General features: G+C 41.2%; 1 protein-coding gene across 1 annotated transcript in view; it reads left to right on the forward strand.

The window, feature by feature from the left end:
• Positions 1-4795: 4795 nt before the first annotated feature.
• RAD51 (RAD51 recombinase) overlaps positions 4796-22907 on the forward strand; it is a 34394-nt gene continuing 16282 nt past the window's right edge. Inside the window, exons 1-3 of the mRNA XM_055316760.1 lie at positions 4796-5054; positions 11715-11817; positions 14292-14429. Of these exons, the coding sequence (XP_055172735.1) occupies positions 11731-11817; positions 14292-14429 (225 nt within the window). The 5' untranslated portion in view covers positions 4796-5054; positions 11715-11730. The remainder of the gene's footprint in view (positions 5055-11714; positions 11818-14291; positions 14430-22907) is intronic.

Genomic DNA, 22907 nt, shown 5'->3' on the forward strand with positions numbered 1-22907 from the left:
TTGGCTATTGTGGACATGGCTGCTAGAAACATCGGGGTGCAGGTGTCCTGACGTTTCATTGCATCTGAATCTTTGGGGTAAATCCCTAACAGTGCAATTGCTGGGTCGTAGGGCAGGTCTATTTTTAACTCTTTGAGGAACCTCCACACAGTTTTCCAGAGTGGTTGCACCAGTTCACATTCCCACCAACAGTGTAAGAGGGTTCCCTTTTCTCCGCATCCTCTCCAACATTTGTTTCCTGCCTTGTTAATTTTCCCCATTCTCACTGGTGTGAGGTGGTATTTCATTGTGGTTTTGATTTGTATTTCCCTGATGGCAAGTGATGCAGAGCATTTTCTCATGTGCATGTTGGCCATGTCTATGTCTTCCTCTGTGAGATTTCTCTTCATGTCTTTTGCCCATTTCATGATTGGATTGTTTGTTTCTTTGCTGTTGAGTTTAATAAGTTCTTTATAGATTTTGGAAACTAGCCCTTTATCTGATATGTTATTTGCAAATATCTTCTCCCATTCTGTAGATTGTCTCTGAGTTTTGTTGACTGTATCCTTTGCTGTGCAAAAGCTTCTTATCTTGATGAAGTCCCAATAGTTCATTTTTGCTTTTGTTTCTTTTGCCTTCGTGGATGTATCTTGCAAGAAGTTACTGTGGCCAAGTTCAAAAAGGGTTAGGATTTCTACTGGGAATTCCCTGATGCTGAAGAGTTTTCTTTTTTTTTTTTAATTATTTATTTATTTATGATAGTCACACAGAGAGAGAGAGAGAGGCAGAGACACAGGCAGAGAGAGAAGCAGGCTCCACGCACCGGGAGCCCGATGTGGGATTCGATCCTGGGTCTCCAGGATCGCGCCCTGGGCCAAAGGCAGGCGCCAAACTGCTGCACCACCCAGGGATACCCGCTGAAGAGTTTTCTACTTGATAATTTTGAGCCTTCTCCTCTGGAAAGATACTTTCAGAGATTTTTCCACAGAGGTCCTGAACATTTCTAAAAGTTTATTTCTAGACACTTATCATTTTTGTTGCTATTGTGAATGGAATCTTTTTTCTATTACATTGTTTAATTAGTTATTAAGATGTAATAAAGTGATCTTTTTTATATTTTATAATGGTTACACTAATGTACTTAGTTTATATTAAACTATCCAAGTATATAATCATATCTGTAAATCTTTCCCAACATTTACATCTTTTATTACTTATTATTATCTTTATTATGCCCAGTGACACTTCCTGGACAATAGTAAATAATAGTGGCAGTATACAATATTGTTTCTTTTTTATTTAATCTCTACACCCAACATGGGGCTCAGATTCATGACCCCAAGATCAAGTCATCTGCTCTTCCTACTGAACTATCCAGGAGCCCCAGCTCCTGGTTGTAACAGAAGTATTTCTAACATTTCACCAGTAAGTAGATAATGGCAGCTTATTTGGTATATCTATGTTTTTTTTTTCTTGATCATGCTAACGAAACATCTAATTCTTTTTTTACCTTTTCCCTCCTTTTTTCTTTTTTTAAGATTTATTTATTTATTCATGAGAGACACAGAGAGAGAGGTAGAGACACAGGCAGAGGAAGAAGCAGACTCCTTGCAGGGAGCCTGATGTGAGGTTCGATCCCCAGACACAGGATCCAGGATCACATCCTGAGCTGAAGGCAGACACTCAGCTGCTGAGTCACCCAGGTGCGCTGGATCATCCTTGTACTACTCAGTTGGATCACTTGGACTTGACAGTGGGTTTCCCTTTCTGGATTTCCCTTACTCTGCTACAGGCTGACTATGCCAGATCATTTTTCTTGAGACAAAAGATTAGATTTCTGATGATTAAGTTTTGGTTTTACTAGAGGTTACCTTCTTAAGATTTCAGATAGGTCATTAGACTGATTTAGGATATATCCCAAACTTTTAAATTACACATTTATTTTTTTAAAGATATTATTTATTTGAGAAAAAAGAGAGTGAGAGGGAGGGGTTGGGGGAGAGGCAGAAGGAGAATTAGACTCTCTGCTGAGCAGGAAGCTCTGCACTGGGCTGGATACCAGGACCCCAGGATCATGACTCAAGGGTAAGGCAGACGCCTAACCACCTGAGCCACCTAGATGCCCCTCAATTACACATTTGTAAATAGTCACATGGCTTGCTAATTTAACTGTTATATATATATTTTTTTAATTTTTATTTATTTTTGATAGCCACAGAGAGAGAGAGAGAGGCAGAGACACAGGCAGAGGGAGAAGCAGGTTCCATGCACCGGGAGCCTGACGTGGGATTCGATCCCAGGTCTCCAGGATCGCGCCCTGGGCCAAAGGCAGGCGCCAAACTGCTGCGCCACCCAGGGATCCCCTGTTATATATTTTTAACTGTTAGTAAGAACTCTAGCTTATCTTATTTCCAAGTGTTTAGTAGGTTGTCTTGGAAGTGAGGAACAGAAAACTACTCAAACTAGTTAAGCAGAAGAAATGGAAGGGAGACTTACTGGAATGTAGGAGTATCTCATAGATCTCAAGAACAGTAAGTACTACTGGGCTCCTAAGAAATTGGAAAAATTTGGAAAATATCAGATTTAGGGCATCTGGGTGGCTCAGTGGTTGAGCATCTGCCTTTAGCACAGGTTATGATCCTGGGGTTCTGGGATCAAGTTCTACATAGACTCCCTGCAGGGAGCCCACCTCTCCCTCTGCCTATGTCTCTGCCTCCCTGTGTCTCTCATGGATAAATAAAGAAATTAAAAAAAGAAAGAAAGAAAGAAAGAAAGAAAGAAAGAAAGAAAGAAAGAAAGAAAGAAAGAAAGAAAGAAAAAAGAAAGAAAGAAAAAAAGGAGATGTCAGATTTAAAAACTCTTTTCTTTCTGTCCCCTTCTCTCCCACTTTTTTAGTCTCTCAATTTCTTGATCTTTGTACAGATGAGGTTTCTCTGGCTTGACATCCATGCAGCCACAAGAGTTTCATTTCATTTATTTTTTAATTTTTATTTATTTTTTAATATTTTATTTATTCATGAGAGAGAGAGAGAGAGAGAGGCAGAGACACAGGCAGAGGGAGAAGCAGGCTCCACGCAGGGAGCCCGACAAGGGACTCGATCCAGGGTCTCCAGGATCACGCCCCGGGCCAAAGGCGGCGCTAAACCGCTGAGCCACCCGAGCTGCCCTATTTATTTTTTTTAAAGATATTATTTATTTATTCATGAGAGACACACACAGAGAATGGTGGAGACACATGCAGAGGGGGAAGCAGTCTCCCTGCAAGGAGCCCAATATCGGACTCCATCCCGGGCGTTGACGCTCAACTTCAACCGCTGAGCCAACCAGGTGTCCCACAAGAATTTCATTTTAATGTGAAAGGTCAAAGTCACAGGTGACTCCATTCAGCCAAGAGGGGCTATGGGTGTGCAGTTGGGTGGGGTGTGAAGGGGTGTGAAGACTAGGAGGTAAAGGCGGGTATATTTGGTATGGAAGGCAGTTCATTATTATCCCCGGGTACTATATATAATCCCTAAGTTAGATTGAGGTGCCTCCAGAATGCTACCTGAATCTGTTGTCATTGCTCTAACAAGCAAACCTTCATCCTTTGAAATATTGCAAGAACTTCCTAAGAGTTGGCTGTTCTATCTCTTTCCTGAACTCTCTCCTTCATTGCCACAACAATGGGAAGATTAAATAAAAACTTTAAGAACTTTAAAGCACTCCACAAATATACAGTAGTAGTGGGGGAAAAATAGATCTAAATAAAGTAGTAGTAGGGGAAAGATTGATCAAACCATAGAACTCCTCTGCTCAAAAACTTTCAATGAGGAGTGCCTGAGTGGCTCAGCCGTGGAGCCCCTGCCTTTGGCTCCGTTCATGATCCGAGGGTAGTGGGACGAGTCCCACGTTGGGCTCCCCAGGGAGCCTGCTTCTTCCTCTGCTTCTCCCTCTGCCTCTCTGGGTGTCTCTCATGAATAAACAAAATCTTAAAAAAAATAAGATTTTTAATGATTTCCCCATTACCTAAAGAATGAAGACTAAAGCTCCACACATGGCCTTAAGCTTCTTCATAACCTGAATGAAATGTTAATTTTCCAGTATCAGCGTCTCTAGGACACTTTTCCTCCCTCATCAGACAATTCTGTCGCTTGACCACGTTATTTCCATACCCATAGGGCTCTATATGCTTAAGTCTCCCATCTCCGTTTCTTTGCCCAGGAAACCCCATTAACGCTTTAAAACCGGAGTCACAGGTCCAACCTCCCAGTAAACAAGGTTTATTTTCTCAAAATCAGTGTCTCCTGCCCTTGGAGTCTTCCAAATCTCAAGTACCAAGACTTGACTAATATTTCAGCCATTTTTCTCCCCTTCGTTAGCTGTTTCCAGTTCCATCTCAGCTCTACCACCTCCAGGGGCCTGGAAAACCCCAGGCTCCGGGAATTTGACTAAATCGGAAGCTCAGATTAAACGTCCAGGTTTAGAAACTAAAGAGGCAAATCAAGAGTAGCTCTCCAGAGCCAGACCTTGCCCCAGCAGGGGTGAGGCGCTAAAAGTGGTATGCGACCCTGTGCCTGCTGGGAGATGGAGTCTCCGACCCGCCCCACTGCCTCTTGGGAGTTGTAGTCCTTGGTCTGGTAAAAGGGAAAGAAGCGGCGACTCCCAAATTGTGAATTAGTTTTTAGGGGTAAAGGGAAGAGGGAAATGCCTAACGTGAGGCAAGATCAAGTTCCTTGGACTCAACTAGGGTTCGCGAGCAGCCGCAGAGCGGGCTAGACCTCGGGGCCGAGGGGGCGGGGAGACGTTACGTTGACGCTGGCGTGACCCAGCCGGAGAATTTGGCGGGATCTCCAAACACTCCCGGGGAGGGAGCTCTGCGGTTTGAGACCCCGGCCTGAGGAGACTGACGCGCCCTTAGGGGCGTAGTTGGGAGCTGAAGCTCGCTTGGGTTGTGTGCGGAAGGCGGCAAAAAGGGAGTAGAAAATTTGGCAGCAAGGGAGGGAGTCCAGAGCCCGTCCAGAGTCGTGCGCGGACCGGACCAGCGGACAGAAGTCGGAGCGCGCAGCCCGGCAGAGTGAGGGGCGCTGTGGACCGAGGTGAGCGTGTGAGGCGTAGACTCGGCCCCTTCTGCCTCCCGGTGCGTCCCCGCATTAGCCGAACCGGGCGGAGCCCGTGCCGCCGGCAGCCGGCTTATGGGCCCCTCTGCGCCAAGTGAGAAACCGGAGTTGGCGGGGCGGAGCAGGGTCATGCCCGGGCCCAACCCACCGTCGGGGCTCGTTGAAGGAACCTCAGAGGCCTTCATTTCCAACACCCGGTTCATGGGCGGGGGCGGGAAAGCCGAGATCCAGAGAGGTGTTGTGATTTAACGTCACAGCTGTTTCTGTCGGGGCCAGGGTTTCCGGATTTCTGGTTAATCCTCTTTCCATTACACCCTGCTTTGCTTACGGAGTACCCGCTTCCAATTTCCTAAAAGGCGTTTTCCTTAGCTAATTCAGGCCGTTCGTGTGATGATGCCTGGGGAATGATCTGTTGTGAAGTGGTTTCTTTTGACTGCTAAAGTGAAGTGTGATATGCGTATAGAAGAATATACAAATCAGAAGTGTATAGTATACGCCTCTGATTTCAAAAAGAATATACCTGTGCAGTCATTACTCAGGTCAATAAATAGAATGTTGTCAGCACCCCAAAAACATCCCTCGTTCCCCCTCTAGTATGTCCCCTGTTCTCTCCAAAGGTAACCTCTGTATTGACTTCGGACACAAAGACTAAATTTGCCTGTGTTTGAGTTTTGTATAACTGATATTACATATCTATCTTTAAAAGGTTTTGTTTATTCATTTATTTATGAGAGACGCAGAGGGAGAAGCAGGCCCTTCAGGGAGCCTGCTGCGAGACTCGATCCCAGAAGCTCGGGATCATGACCTGAGCGACAGCAGATGCTCAACTGCTGAGCCACCCAGTTTCCCCATATTATGTATATTTTTGTGTTTGGTTTTGCTCAACATGCTGTCTGTAGATTCATACTTATTTTTGTATATAGTAATAGTTCTTTTTTGTTTCTTTTATTTATTTATGATAGTCACACATAGAGAGAGAGAGAGAGAGGCAGAGACACAGGCAGAGGAAGAAGCAGGCCCCATGCACCGGGAGCCCGACATGGGATTCGATCCTGGGTCTGCAGGATCGCACCCTGGGCCAAAGGCAGGCGCCAAACCGCTGCGCCACCCAGGGATCCCTCTTTTTTGTTTCTGTATTGAATTCCTTATTCATTCTGCCCATGGTGGACATTTGGGTTGTTTCTAGTTTCTGAGTTTTTAAATGAGAAAAGCTGCAGAGAACATTCCTGCGTATGTTTTGGTACAAACGTGTATGTTTTTCAGTTGGTTAGTAATACAACGTTGAAATTCCTGGGTCATAGCATTTGTCTATATTCAACTTCCACATTTAATGCCAGCTTTCTTTTTTTAAAGATTTTATTTATTTATTCATGAAAGAGAGTGAAGGGCAGAGACACAGGCAGAGGGAGAAGCAGGCTCCATGCAGGAAGTCTGATGTGGCATTGGATCCCGACACTCCGCATCCATGCCCTGGGCCAAAGACAGGTGCTAAACCGCTGAGCCACCCAGGCATCCCTACTGCCAGTTTTCTGCTACCAATTTACATTTACGCCAGCAGTGTATGAGTGTTTAGTTTTTTCACATGCTTGCCAACACTTGATATTGTCAATCTTTTAAAATTTTATCTATTTTGGTGGCATATAGTAATACTTCGTGGTTTTAATTTTGATTTTCCTGATAATTAGTCAGGTTGAGCATTGGTTCATCGTTTTTGGTCCATTTGGACATCTTCTATCCTGAAGTACTTGTTCCAATCTCTTGTCTGTTTTTCTATTGGGTTGCCTTTCTTTTCTTTCTTTTTTTCTTCCTTCCTTCCTTCCTCCCTCCCTCCCCTTCCCCTCCCTTCCCCTCCCTTCCCCTCCCCTCCCCTCCCCTCCCCTCCCCTCCCCTCCCCTTCCTTTCCCTTCCCTTTGTTTCCTTTTCTTTTTTTAAGATTTTATTTATTCATTCCTGAGAGAGAGGCAGAGGGAGAGGGAGAAGCAGAAGCAGGCTTCATGCAGGGAGTCCGATGTGGGACTCGATCCTGGGACTGCGGGATCACACCCTGAGCCAAAGGCAGATGCTCAACCGCTGAGCCATCCAAGTGTCCCTATTGGGTTGCCTTTCTTGCTGATTTGAAGTTCTTTATATATTTTAATTATCAGCCCTTAGTTGTATATATGGTAAATATTTTGTCCCCCAACTGTAGTTTGACTTCATTTTCTTAATAGTGTCTTTTGATGGATAGAAGTTTTAAGTTTAAATGTAGTCCGATTTTTCAGTCTTTTCTTTTTTCGTTGTTGCTTTATGTTTAAGAAATCTTTATCCCGAAGTCATGAAAACATTCACCTATATTCCAAAAGCTTTGTTTTACCTCTTATATTTAGATCTATAATCGAATTGGAAACGGATGTTTCTTCTGTATGTGCAGTGTTTTATTTTGTTTTTGTTCTTTTTTTTGTTCTTTTTCTTATTCTGTAAGGCTCTCCCATCAACCTAGCACTTTTTATTGGAAAAAAAAAAAAACATCCTTTTTCCATTCTCTGTAATTCCATCTTCTTAAATTATGAAGGGAGGTCTTTAAATTTTTTTTTTTTTTTTAAGATTTTAAGACCCGGGATCGAGTCCCATGTCGGGCTCCCTGCATGGAGCCTGCTTCTCCCTCTGCCTGTGTCTCTGCCTCTCTCTCTCTCTCTCTCTCTCTCTCTCTCTCTCTCTCTGTGACTATCATAAATAAATAAATAAATAAATAAATAAATAAATAAATAAATAAATAAGTAAATAAACAAATAAATAAATAAACAAACAAATAAATAAATAAATAAAATTTATAAAAAGATTTTATTTATTCTGGGCAACCCTGGTGGCTCAGCGGTTTAGTGCCGTCTTCAGCCCAGGGCTTGATCCTGTAGACCCTGGATCGAGTCCCACGTCGGGCTGCTTGCATGGAGCCTGCTTCTCCCTCTGCCTGTGTCTCTGCCTCTCTCTCTCTCTCTCTCTCTCTCTCTCTCTCTCTCTCATTCTCTCATTAAAAAAAAAAAAACTTAAAAAAAAAAGATTTTATTCATGAAAGACACAGAGAGAGGCAGAGACATAGGCAGAGGGAGAAGCAGGCTCCATGCCGGAAGCCCAATGGGGGACTTGGGACTCTAGGATCACTCCCTGAGCCAAAGGCAGACACTCAACCGCTGAGCCACCTAGGCATCCCAAGATGTTTAAATTTAAACTGCATTCAGGTGATTCCAGTATTTAACATTATCAAAGACATACATTATGCTAAATCTGCCATCTAAGAGATCTGCATCTGAACTAATTAAGAACAAATGGTCATTTCCAAAGAAGACACAAATTAATTGCAAACAGACACATGAAAAGGTGTTCAACATCTTTAATCATCAGGGAAATGCAAACCAAAACCGCAATGAGATATTAGGTCCCATCTACCAGAATGGCTAAAATTAAAAAGATAAGAAATAGGGGAGCCTGACTGGTAAGGATGTGGAAAAAAAGGAACCCTCATGAACTGTTGGTGCACTGATTTACATTTGTGCAGCTGCTATGGAAAACAGTATTGAGATTCCTCAAAAAATTAAAAATGGAAATACCATGTGATCCAGTAATTGCACTACTAGGTATTTACCCAAAGAAAAAACACTAACTTGAAGAGATATATGCAACCCATTGTTTATTGCAGCATTATTTATAATAGCCAAGATATGGAAGCAACCCAAGTATCCATCCACACATGAATGGATAAAGGATATGTATACACACACACACACGAGATCTTCCTCTTTGCAACAATATGGGGGAACCTAGAGGGTACTATACTAAGTGAAATAAGTCATACAGAGAAAAAAATATGATATGATTTCATTTATATGTGGAATGTAAAAAAAAATAAATGAACAAAGAAAAAGCAGAAACAGACCCATAAATACAGAGAACAAACTGATGGTTCCCAGAGGGAAGGAGGAGGAATGGGCAGAGGGGTGAAAGTGAGTGAGAGGTACAGGCTACCAGTTATGGAATGAATAAATCACAGGAATAAAAGGTAGAGCTTAGGGAATATAGTAAGTGATATTGTAATAGTGTTGTTTGGTGACAGATGGTAGCTACACTTATGGTGAGCATAGCATAACATACAGACTCATCAAATCACTATATTGTATGCCTGAAACTAGGACACCTAAAACTAATGTGACATTGTGAATCAACTTTACTTTAAAAAAGTTGGGAGATGGGCAGCCCAGTTGGCTCAGCGTTTTAGCACCTGCCTTCGGCCCAGGGTGTGATCCTGGAGACCCGGGATCAAGTCCCACGTCAGGCTCTCTGCATGGAGCCTGCTTCTCCCTCTGCCTGTGTCTGTCTATCTCTCTCTGTCTCTCATGAATAAAATCTTAAAAAAAAGAAAAAAAAAAAAAAAGGGCAGTCTAGGTGGCTCAGCGGTTTAGCGCCACCTGCAGCTCAGGGCATGATCCTGGGGACCCGGGATCGAGTCCCACGTTGGGCTCCCTGCATGGAGCCTGCTTCTCCCTCTGCCTGTGTCTCTGCCTCTCTCTCTCTCTCTCTCCTCTCTGTGTATTCTCATGAATAAATAAATAAATAATCTTAAAAAAAAAAAGTTGTTAAGCAGCTACCATCAGCTCAGGTCTTGATCTCATGGGGGGCGGGAGGGCCCCCCCCTCCCCCATTCAGGTTCCTTGCTCAGCCCAGAGTCTGCTTCTCCCTATCCCTCAGCCCTCTCCCCCACCTCATGGGCTCCCTCCCTCTCCCTCTTTCAGATAAAAAAAGAAAATCTTCAAAAAAAGAAATGGTCCCCTTCTGTCAAATCTTGAAGAATAGAGATTTCATATGTGTTCTTTTTTGAGTGACATTTATCCTGATTGTTAAATTGTCCAGATTGTTTTGGTGTGGTTTAAGTTCATTTGTTCTTGTGAACATTAAGACTTATTTACCTTTAGGGTGCCTAGGTGGCCCATTTGGTTAAGTCTTTGACTCTTGTTTCAGCTCAGGTCATGATCTCAGGGTCATGTGATCCAGCCCCCTTGGGCTTTGTGCTAGGTCTGAAGCCTACTTAAGATTCTCTGGGAAGAAAGAAAAAAAAAAAAGATTCTCTGGGGGGAAAAAAAAGAGATTCTCTGATTCTGGGCACCTGTGGGTGGCTCAGTGGTTGAGCATCTGCCTTCCACGTAGGTCGTGGTCCAGGAGTCCTGGGACCGAGTCCCACATCAGGTTCCCTATAGGGATCCTGCTTCTCATTCTGCCTATGTCTCTGCCTCTCTACATGTCTCTCAAGAATAAATAATTAAAATCTTAAAAAAAAAAAAAAGATTCTTTGATTCTTCCTCTCCCTCTGCTACCTGCCCTCCGACGTGCTCTCTCTCAAGATCTAATAAATAAATAAATAAATAAATAAATAAATAAATAAATAAGACTTTTTCATTTTACTAACACCGCTGAAGAGAATTAAAAGTTTTGTTCTCCATTCTTTTCAACCTGAGCAATATTAACTATCATAATAACCTGACTAGGTATGGACTTAATGCCTATAGAAAAGGTTTTAGACTGAGCAGGGTACTTGAATATTATTTATTCGTTTGCGCATTCAGTGAGGTCTGAAATTGATTAAAATTGTGATGTTTTAATTTCATACATTCCTATTAGAAGCAGAATATGTGACTACAAGCTATGATCCTTGGCTAAGATGGGAAGTACCTCTCTCAGTCTACTTAATGTCTTATCAGAAGTAGAGGCTTGGACAGTCCCGGTGGCGCAGCGGTTTAGCGCTGCCTGCAGCCCAGGGCGTGATCCTGGAGACCTGGGATTGAGTCCCACGTCAGGCTCTCTGTGTGGTGCCTGCTTCTCCCTCTGCCTGTGTCTCTGCCTCTCTGTCTCTATGAATAAATAAAATAAAATCTTAAAAAAAAAAAAAGAAGTAGAGGCTTATGGGCAGTCATTCTGTACCTTTAGTTTACTCCTTTCCCACCACCCTCAACCCTGTTTGCTGGAAAGGAACAATGAAATTGAAACAGTTTAACAAACTTTCATGATTCTTTTTTTCTTAATTTTAAGTAGACTCTTGGAAAGTCTACATTCATTTACCAAAAACTTACCAAACACCTAACATGTAACGTATCATGGGATGTACACAAATAAATAAGACTTGGCTCCTACCTTGAAGGAATATGAAACAGGGGAATGGGGGGCATAATTGGTCTAGGTAAGCTGTGCATCTTTAAGAAGCAGACTAGTTAGTCCTGGCTCTTCTACTATTTCTTTCTTTCTTTCTTTCTTTTTTTTCAAGATTTTATTTATTTATTCATGAAAGACACACACACACACAGAGGCTGAGACAAAGGCAGAGGGAGAAGCAGGCTCCATGCTAGGAGCCGACATGGGACACGATCCCGGGACCCCAGGATCACACCCTGGGCCGAAGTCAGGAGCTAAACCACTAAGCCACCTAGGGATCCTCTCTTCTACTATTTCTGATAGAACTAGCTCGATGGAAGGGAAAGCTGGTGAGAAATGTTTTTTTTTTTTTTTCTTGCTGTGGGTAGGTCAGTGATTAGACCAGAAGACTAACAATTCTTCAGAGAGTTATTTTAAAACTAACTTTACAGCTCTGTACTTTTTCTGGCCATCTATGTTTTTCAGTATTAAATGCAAAGTAATGGCTATGCAAATGCAGCTTGAAGCAAATGCAGATACTTCAGTGGAAGAAGAGAGCTTTGGCCCACAACCTATTTCACGATTAGAGGTATGTGCTTAATTGTTAATTTTGGAATTACAATGCTAGATTAGAATATTCTACCTATTGGGAGACATCACAACCTTTATATAAACCATTAATTTATTACCTAAGGTCAAGACCCAAATTAGAGTTTTCAGAAGTGTTGTGAAGGATCCTTTGGAAAGGCTTAAGATAGTTGCTAAACATGTCTGGCCATATCTCCTCTGTTAAGAATTCTTCTACTTTATCATTTTTCTTTCTCAGAGTTGGATTGTCAAAAACTAAGAAACTCCTAGGTGGAGTCTCTGATGTTTATACTGTGTTACCTACCAGGGAATTACAGTGGCCTGGGACAGCTATGCCGAGAAGAGAGAGGAACATTAGCTCTCCATTGACTCATATCTGTGCTGAAGTTACTATTACTAGTAAGACAGCTGTCGTGGTTAGGGAGAAGGGTTTGTGGTTATTAAGGTATAAGAGCCAAGCTCCAATTCAGGACTGAGATCATCATGTGCCACACAGCTAGGGCCTTGTGCTATTTCTTCCCGTTGTATAGAGGCCCCCACAGTGTGAGTGCAGATGAGATAGGCTGAAAGAAGTAGGAGGGAAAACAGAGAAAGCCTTCATTCTTCTGTCTCTTTATACATATTCCTACCATCCCTAGCTAAACTTTAAGACTCCAGAAGTTAATTTAAACAAGTTTGTGATAAATATTCAGAGTCATAACTTCTGGTATCATGAGTATCCTTATAGCAATACATGCATTTTGCTTATTGCTTAAATATTTTTAAAAATATTTTATGTATTTATGCATGAGACACGTGCGCGCGCGCACACACACACACACACACACACGCAGAGGGAGAAGCAGATTCCCTATGGGGAGCCTGATGTGGGACCTGATCCTGGGACCTTGGGACCACAACCTGAGCCGAAGACGGACGCTCAACCACAGAGCCACCCAGGCGTCCCGCTTATTGCCTAAATATTAATAGTAGACCTTGTTTCTATGGGCAAATACTATGGTCTTCCCTCTCACAGACCCTCTCCAACCTGCAAATACATACACATTCCACCATCAACTAATATTGTCCCAGCAGTCATGGTTGTGGTGGCTAATAAAACCAAAGCTGAATTTGCAATATAAGTAGGAAGAGGTGCCTTTGGGTGGTTTATTTTGAGAACTGATGTATGAATCCCTGACCAAAAGTAATTTGCCCCCATTTTTTTTTAAGATTTTATTTATTCGAGAGAGAGCTAGCACCAGTAGGGGGAGGGGCAGAGGGAGACAGAGAAGCAGATTCCCCACTGAGCAGGGAGCCAGATGAGGGGCTAGATCTTAGGACCCTGGGATCATGACCTGAGTTGAAGGCAGCCGCTTAACCAAGGCAGATGCTTAACCGAGTGAGACACCCAGAGCACTCCACTTTTCCCCCACTTTTTTTTTTTAAAGATTTTATTTATTTATTCATGAGAGACACAGAGAGAGAGGCAGAGTCATAGGCAGAGGGAGAAGCAGGCTCTGTGCAGGGAGCCTGATGTGGGATTCAATCCAGGCATTCTGGGATCATGCCCTGAGCTGAAGGCAGAAGCTCAACCACTGAGCCACCCAGGCATCCCTTTTCCCCCATTTTTAATATCAGTTGTTAGATTAGAGCTTTCTAGTCATTTTTCTACCCTTAGCCCTGAGGCAGTCTTTTTAAGTTTTTTTTTTTTAATATTTTATTTATTCATCAGAGACACCGAAAGAGAGGCAGAGACACAGGCAGAGGGAGGAGAAGCAGGCTCCATGCAAAGAGCTCAATGCGGGACCTGATCCTGGGAATCTGGGATAATGCCCTGAGCCACCCAGGCATCCCAGCCCTGAGGCAGTCTTACCTATTTACTCTACCTTAGTGTTTAAAAAAAAAAAAAATCATTTCTTATGTGTGCTTAATGTAGAAAACATTGGAAACACTGTTTTAAGGTGGCTTTTTAGGGCTTAGGCTCTCAGTTTATTTAGAGTCCTAGTTGTAAAAGGTTGAGAGTTACAGATTTATTCCCAGTACCTGTGAATTAGGGGTTTAGTCCCAATTCATGATGTGAATGTGTACATGGGCTAGTACTACTTTGAAAGTATTGGTTTTCAAAATGAAAAGGTTGATAATTTGTTATTAAATACCTTATATGTACAGCATACTTTTCAAAGCTTTTGCATATAATATCATAGTTCTTCAAAACACCTCTGAAGTGGGTAGGGCAAATATCCATCCACATTAGAGAACTGAAGCTTACTAAAAAAAATTTTTTTTAAAGATTTTATTTATTTATTTATGGGAGACAGAGAGAGAGAGGCAGAGACAGGCAGAGGGAGAAGCAGGCTCCATGCAGGAAGCCCAGTGTGGGACTCGATTCGGGGACTCTGGGATCATGCCCTGAGCCAAAGGCAGACACCCAACCGCTGAGCCACCCAGGCGTCCCAAAGCTTACATAAATTTATCCATGGTTTTCTTCCCTTGCAGCAATGTGGCATAAATGCCAATGATGTGAAGAAATTGGAAGAAGCTGGATTCCATACTGTGGAGGCTGTTGCCTATGCACCAAAGAAGGACCTAATAAGTATTAAAGGGATTAGTGAAGCCAAAGCTGACAAAATTCTGGTAAGTACTGCTTATGTAGCCTTAGGGGGAGGCATTAGGAGGAAAAGTACAAAAAGATATACAGTGAAAGGTAACAGTGTTCCTCCTTCCTTCCTCATTGTGTCATCGAATTCCCCTGTCCAGAGGTGAGTGCCCTAGTTAATTATCTTAGTATGTGCCTCCGTGCATAAATTGGGGTTTTCTCTCAAGGAAATGACAATTTCATGGGATGTGAGTCCTACCAGATTTACAAGTTTGTATTCCCACCAGCAGTGAGTGGTATGTTCCTTATCTTTCTAGAAATTATGATTTCATGCCTTAGAAATATATATATTCATTAGTATGTAGCCACTGAAAAGTTTCAAAAAATATTCATTGACATAGGAAGATGTTCCTGATATAAGAAAGCAGCATCATAAAACATGTAAATGTGTGTGTGTGTGTGTGTATATATATATATATGGTTTTAAAAATGTATTTTGTTATATATAGCACATACATAGGATAAATACACTAAAATATTGGTGGTGTTATTTCTAGGTGGTAAGAACATGAAAAAAATTTTTTTAAAGTTTATTTATTTATTCATGAGAGAGAGAGATTGGCAGAGACACAGGCAGAGGGAGAAGCGGGCCCCATGCAGGGAGCCTGATGTGGGACTCCATCCTGGGTCTCGAGGATCATGCCCTGTGCTGAAGGCGGCGCTAAACCGCTGAGCCACCTGGGCTGCCCAACAATTTTTATTTTTGCCTCAATTCTGAAGTCTCTTCATTTTGTAAAATAAACAGGTTTTACTTTCAGGTAGAAAAGCTGTTTTTATTTCTTGTTAACTAGTCACAGGCAAGATTGTTTATTGATGAAAGAATGTGATTTCAAATCATACATTTAGTTTTTAGTTTTTTGTTTTTTGTTTTTTTTAACCTTAATGATGTAAAGGTGATTTTACTGGCTTAATGGAAATGAAGTAGTAACCTAGGAATCCCATCCTTTTCATATATATTCTCATCTGACTTTCATAACACTGAGAAAAATAGGGCTAGTATTACCTCTGTTTTACAGATGAGGAAACTTAAGGTACAATGGCTCAATTATTTACCTAAAGTCATGTTGGCAGTGGAAGAACTAAGACTAGAATCCAGTTATTTTCATTCTATTATGATCTTTTCTCATTTCCCTCCAGTATCTTACAATTACTATTTTTCTTTTACCATTCACAATTCTGTATGATTACATTTTATTTTATGTACTTATCGGTTTTTTTTTTTAAGATTTTATTTATTTATGAGAGACACACAGAGAAGCAGAGACACAGGCAATGGGAGAAGCAGGCTCCATGCAGGAAGCCCGATGTGGGATTTGATCCCAGGACTCAGGGATCATGCCCTGAGCCAAAGGCAGATGCTCAACCGCTGAGCCACCCAGGCATCCCTTGGTATTTATATGGTTACACAGTTTGACCCCTGAACTTTTATATAGCATAAATATCCATAAAATTACATTTTCATATTTTATGTTATTATAATTTCACAGAAGTTTTTCTCTGAAAAGATCCTCAAAGGCTAAGGAATTTTCAAAAAAGACTGCATCCTTTGTTATTGGGTAGCTTAACTGTCTTACAGTGTCAAATAAATAATAGCTGAGAGTTTTGAGTATGAGTACTTACTATCATATCAGAGATATTAATATATGCACAATATGATGAATTCTGTTTTATTGAGTATTAAGAGCTTTGAATTTTTAAGCACTGGCAGGGGTTTTACTTCATTTATTTAGACCACTTTGTAATAGTAACTCGGGCTGAAAAGTTGTAATTTTTTTTTAACATTTTATTTTTTAAAAAAATATTTGAGAGAGCACAAGCAGGGTTGGGGGGAGAGGGAGAGGCAGAGGCAGAGCTGATTGGGGAGCCCATTGCTGGACTTGATCCCAGGACCCTGGGACCATGAACTGAGCTGAAGGCACTTAACCGAGTGAGCCACCGAGGCACCCATTTTATATATTATTAGAGAAAGGAGAGAGAGCACAGGTATTGGGGGTGGGGTGCAGGGAGCAAAGGAAGAGAGAATCCTTAGCCAACAATGCACTGAGGAGTCTGACATGGGGCTCAGTCTCAAGAGTCTGAGATTATGACCTGAGTGAACCAAAACCAAGAGTTGAATGCTTAACCAGCTGCACCACCTAGGTGCCCTAAAAGTTTTAATTCTTAATTTAAGTCCTTAAAGGAAAGATGTTGCGATCTATGGAAGTATGAAATTGTCTTTTTTTTTAAGACTGATTTATTAATTTTTTTATTTTTATTTATTTATGATAGTCACACACACAGAGAGAGAGAGAGGCAGAGACACAGGCAGAGGGAGAAGCAGGCTCCATGCACCGGAAGCCCGACGTGGGATTCGATCCCGGATCCCAGCGCTAAACCGCTAAGCTACCCGGGCTGCCCTCAGACCTTAGTTTTAGAAATCAGATCAGTGTCCTGCTTTTATGAAAATACAAATACAGGCAGCCCCGGTGGTGCAGCGATTTAGCGCTGCCTGCAGCCCCGGGTGTGATCCTGGAGACCTGGGATCGAGTCCCACGTCGGGCTCCCTGCCTGGAGCCTGCTTCTCCCTCTGCCTGTGTCTCTGTCTCTCTCTCTCTCTCTCTCTCTGAATAAATAAATAAATCTTAAAAAAAAAAAAAGAAAATACAAATACAAATACAAACCTGTAATAAAGCAAAATGAGATTTACAAAATGATATGGAGCTAGGTCTATTTTTCTGTCCTCTTTGTTTTCAGACATTTTATAATTGTGAATTTCTAGTGGGTAAAGATTGATGACGTTATTTGCTTTTAAAGGTTAAAGATTTCTTCGGTCACTGTGACTATTCCCTCTCATTCCCCCAAAGTCTTTGATATTGAGTTGTTTTTTTGTTTGTTTTTAAGATTTATTCTTTTTTTAGAGAGAGAAAGAAGAGCACGAATGAGTAGGGCAAACGGAGAGGGAAAGAGATCTGGAACAGGCTCCATGCTGAGCACAGAGCCCCACATGAGGCTCAATTTCACAACTCTAAGATCACAACCTGAACCAAAACCAGGAGTTGAACTCTCAACCGACTGTGCCACTCAGGCATTCCTGAAATTGAGATTTTTAGCAAGAATATCCACTTTTGCAGGGGAGAAAGTCAAATAAAGAAAATCCATTTTTGTATATAAATCAAAGTTGTTGAGAAAGATTTTATGAAAGAAATAATTCATTCAGCAGGTAACAGAGTTTTATGTGATCTTTTCCACATTTACAAAGTTTAATTATAATTAGCTTTGGTTAAACTGTGTTCTCTTGGTGTACTGTGAGCACTGATAGACTCAGCAGTTATTTATTGAAATATTTTACTTTTTTTGAGATTTATTTATTAGAGAGCACGCACACATATGTGTGCAGTTGGGGGAAGAAGTAGAGGGAGAGAGAGAATCCCAAGAAGACTCCCTGCTGAGCCCAGGGCCCCATGCAGGCTTAATCTCAGGACCTTGAGATCACAATCTGAGCAGAAATCAAGACCTGAGCCGAAATCAAGAGTCAGTCACTTTTTAAAAAATATTTTTTTAATTTATTCATGAGAGACAGAGAGAGAGAGAGAGGCAAAGACACAGGCAGAACGAGAAGCAGTCTCCATGCAGGGAGCCTGATGCAGGACTTGATCCCAGGACTCCAGGATCATACCAACCACTGAGCCACCCAGGCATCCCCAAGAGTCAGTCGCTTAATGGACTGAGCCACCAGGTGCCCTGGATTTTCCTTTTATTCACCATTCTATGTTTTATGTACAAAGTTTGATGGTTCTTGGTTATTTCAAAACTATCGATTTAAGACTTGCCCTAGCACAGATGAACTAAACTTATCATGTAAGTGTGAGAATAGTAGTTCTCCCAGATTAGGCTGTTGCATGGTTTTTTACTTCACCTTTCACTTTGGTAATAATATTATGTTCCTGTAAGTCTAGAAAATTTAGGAGTTAAAGTGACAAAGATGGAAAGCATCTCCTATGGTTTTTTTCTTAGCATTTTGTTATTAAGAACATTTTTTAAAGATGTATTTATTCATGAGAGGCACAGAGGGAGAGGCAAAGACATAGGCAGAGAGAGGAGCAGGCTCCCCGCAGCCTGAGCCAAAGGCAGACACTCAACCACTGAGCCACCCAGGTGCTCCTATTACTACAATTTTTTAACTTACTGTAATGCTGAAAGAATTTTACAATGAAAACTCATATACCCACCATCTAGATTCTGCCATTAACATTTTAATATATTTGACTTACCACCTGTCTATTCATCTCTCTATCCAGCAATCAGTCCATCTTGGATTTTTTTTTATACTTTTCAAAGAAAGTTGTAGATGTCAGTACATTTCCCCCTAAATATTTTAGCATGTGTTAAGTAGGGTTCAATATTGGTTTACAATCTGACCCACCCTCCTGCTGTGGTATTTTTATTTTCTAATTCTCATTAATCTTGTTTTTTCCTGAAGATTAGTAGAAGTTACAGGAAGAGAGATCATAGAAAAAAGAAGGGAAGAAATTCTCAAAGACATAATAGCAAAAAATTTGCCAGAGCAAAAGGGAAGAAGTCTCACATAGTAAGAACTCATGAAGTATCAAAGACCCACATCCAGACGCATGAGTGTGAAATTTTAGTATACCAATCATAAAAAGAAGATTCTGAAAGCATTCAGAGGGAAAAAAGCAATTTTCTAAAGGAACAAAAATCAGACCACATTTCTTTCTTTCTTTCTTTCTTTCTTTCTTTCTTTCTTTCTTTCTTTCTTTCTTTCTTTCTTTCTTTCTTTCTTTCGATTTTATTTTTTTCAATAATCTCTATACTCAATGTGGGGCTTGAACTCACAACCCTGAAATCAAGAGTTGCATGCTTCACCAACAGCCATCCAGGTGCCCAGAAAAACCACATTTCTTTCTTTCTTTCTTTCTTTTTTTTTTTTTTAAGATTTTTATTTATTTGTTCATGAGAGACAGAGAGAGGGCGGTGGGCAGAGACACAAGCAGAGGGAGAAGCAGGCTCCATGCAGGGAGCCCAACATGGGACCGGATCCCAGGTCTCCAGGATCAGGCCCTGGACTGAAGGTGGCGCTAAACCGCTGAGCCACTAGGGCTGCCCAAGACCGCATTTCTTACTGGTTGAGCAGCCCAGGAGGCTCAGCGGTTTAGCGCTGCCTTCAGCCCAGGGCCTGATCTTGGAGACCCTGGATCAAGTCCGACGTCAGGCTCCCTTCCCTGCATGGAGCCTGCTTCTCCCTCTGCCTGTGTCTCTGCCTCTCTCTCTCTCTCTCTCTCTCTCTCTCTCTCATAAATAAATAAAATCTTAAGAAAAAAAAAGAAATCTGACTGGTAGAAGCTAGTAGAGGGATGCCTTCAAACTTCTTTGAGAAAATAATTTTATTTTTTTTAAGATTTTATTTATTTGAGAGAGTGCTAACAAGTAGATGGAGGTGCAGAGGGACCCGCCCAACCTGGGACCCTGATACCAATATCAGGACCCTGAGATGATGATCCAAGCTGAAGTCACAGGCTGACTGAGCCAGCCACCCAAGCACCCCTGAGGGAAAATAATTTTAAACCTGGAATTTTTTTTTAATATTTTATTTATTAGAGAGCACGAGCAGGAGAAGGGGCAGAGAGGGAGAAGCAGACTCTTCCTAATCAGGGACCCCAACTTGAGGCTAGATTCCAGGACCCTGAGACCATGACCTGAACTTAAGGCAGATGCTTAACCAACTGAGCCACCCAAGTGCCCCTAAGTCTAGAATTCTATTTGCAGCAATTTTATTTTTTTAGGGGCAGCCCCGGTGGCGCAGTGGTTTGGCACCGCCTGCAGCCTGGGGTGTGATCCTGGAGACCAGGGGTCGAGTCCCGCGTCGGGCTCCCTGCATGGAGCCTGCTTCTCCCTCTGCCTGTGACTCTGCCCCTCTCTCTCTCTCTCTCTCTCTCTCTCTCTCTCTCAATAAATAAATAAAATCTTTAAAAAAATTATTTTTTAATTAAAATTTTTTAAATTATTTTTTGCAACAATTTTATTAAGTACTCAGGCAGAAGAATTATTTTGGGAAGTAATTTAGTACATTTTTCTCTTATTCACTTTCTTAGGAAGTTACTTGAGGACATACTTTAACAAAATGAAGTGGAAAACAAAGAACTATGTTAAATTCCAACTCAAGTACTCAGCGAATGAGGATCAGGGATAGTAGTTAGCTTAGAGAGCAGACAGCCCAATTTGGAGAGGAGAAGGAACTTCAGGTGGAAGGGTTTCAGGAGAATACATGGTAAGGTTGAGAGGTTGGTAAATTTGAGAAATGATAGAAAACACTAGAGAAAGACTCAGATTTAAAAGCAAGGTAAAACCATGATTTTGAAATGGGTAGCATATAAAGAAATCATTTGAATTTAACAGCAGAAATCTATGAAGGACATTGAGTTGTTAACGGAACTTAAGTGAAAGAATTGTACCTCTAGCACACTGGTTCTACAATGAATTAATTTTATAAAGCTGTAATATAAACACTATAATGAGTTTTCAAGTAAAATACTATTAGAGAAGTTTAGAGAATAATTTAAACCTACTACTCAACTATTCTTGATTTTTCTTTTTCTTTCTTTCTTTTTTTTTTTTTTTAAGATTTTATTTATTTGGGATCCCTGGGTGGCTCGGCGGTTTGGTGCCTGCCTTTGGCCCAGGGCACGATCCTGGAGTCCTGGGATCGAGTCCCGCATCAGGCTCCCGGCATGGAGCCTGCTTCTCCCTCTGCCTGTGTCTCTGCTTCTCTCTCTCTGTGTCTGTCGTGAATGAATAAATAAAATCTTTAAAAAAAAAAGATTTTATTTATTTAAGAGAGCATGTGTGGGGTGAGGAGCAGAAGGAAAAGCAGACTCCTTGCTCTACTAAGCAGAGAGCCCAATGTGGAGCTTAATCCCAGGACTCTGAAGATCAGGACCTCAGCCAAAGGCAAATGCTTAACCGACTGAGCCATCCAGGTACCCCTGATTTTCTTTTTTCTTTGTGGGAAGTTTTTATTTTTTTTTATTTATTTTTTTTTAATTTTTTTTATTTATTTATGATAGTCACAGAGAGAGAAAGAGAGAGAGGCAGAGACAAAGGCAGAGGGAGAAGCAGGCTCCATGCACCGGGAGCCCAATGTGGGATTCGATCCCGGGTCTCCAGGATCACGCCCTGGGCCAAAGGCAGGTGCCAAACCGCTGCACCACCCAGGGATCCCTGTGGGAAGTTTTTAAATGACAAATTTAATCACTACTTGATATGAGTGTATTCAGATTTTTCTCTTTTTTTTTATTGTAGTCAGACTAAGTTTATTTTACCAAATTTAGATTCAACTAATCATCTGTGTCTTGACTTGGATGATTTTTGTGAGTTTTGGATTATTGAGTGAATTTTAATGGTTTGTGTCTTTCTAGAAATTTGCCTATTTCATTGAAGTTATCTAAGTGTTGACATAGAGTTCTGTTTTTGTAAGGTCGATAATAATGTCCTCTCTTTAATTCTTGATTTGTGATTTGAGTCTTTTCCCCCCTTGATCCTGCTAAAGGTTTATCAATTTTCCTGATCTTTTCAAAGAACCAACTCATGGTTTCATTGATTTTTCTCTATTTTATTTCTAGTCTCTATTTTATTAGTTCCTCTCTAATCTTATTTTCTTCCTTCTGCTTGCTTTGTTTAGTGTGCTTTTTCTAGTATTTTTTTTTAAAGATTGATTTATTTAGAGAGCATGCACATGAGCACAAGCAGGAGGGGCAGAGGAAGAGGGAGAGAGAATCTCAAGCAGACTCCATGCTGAGCACGAGCCCAATGCAGGGCTCAATCTCAACCCTGAGTTGAAATGAAGAGTCAGATTCTTAACCAGCTACACCACCCAGTTGCCCCTGAGTGCATTTATTTTTAAATTTTGGGATTAATCAATTGACTGATTATTGAAGACTTATCAATGACCGCAGATGAGATTTAATGTTTTCAGCCTTGATAGCATAAAAGAAAAGATATAGCTTACAGAAATAGGGAAGTAGATATGGAGGGAGATCGAAGGACAGAGGTTCTCAGTTAACAAAGTAGAAAGTTAAGAGATACAGTCTGTGGTTGTTGGAATAGGAAAGGAAGATTTACATATTTTGTTAGACTTCGCACTGTATTGTCAAATTTGTCATAAGTCAGGCAAGGTACCTATGTGTGGGTGTCTAATAGTTTTTTTGGATTTTTTGTTTTGTTCTTTACTATGTGGATGTATTACTTGAACTAGCAATTAAAAAATTAGTCTTAATGGAGTCTTTAAATTAGTTTTTCCTTTAGTTGCCAGAGAGAGAAAATAATCCTAGAACTATTAGTATTTTGATGACTTTTTAAAGAGAAATCACTCTGGAAATTTTATTAAATGTTATATGTTCCTGTAGTATGTCTGATTTTTATTTTACTGATAATCATATTTTGTGGATTTGACATTTTTTCTT

Source organism: Nyctereutes procyonoides, unplaced genomic scaffold (genome assembly GCF_905146905.1).
Source record: "Nyctereutes procyonoides isolate TBG_1078 unplaced genomic scaffold, NYPRO_anot_genome, whole genome shotgun sequence".
NCBI classification, from domain to species: Eukaryota; Metazoa; Chordata; class Mammalia; order Carnivora; family Canidae; genus Nyctereutes; species Nyctereutes procyonoides.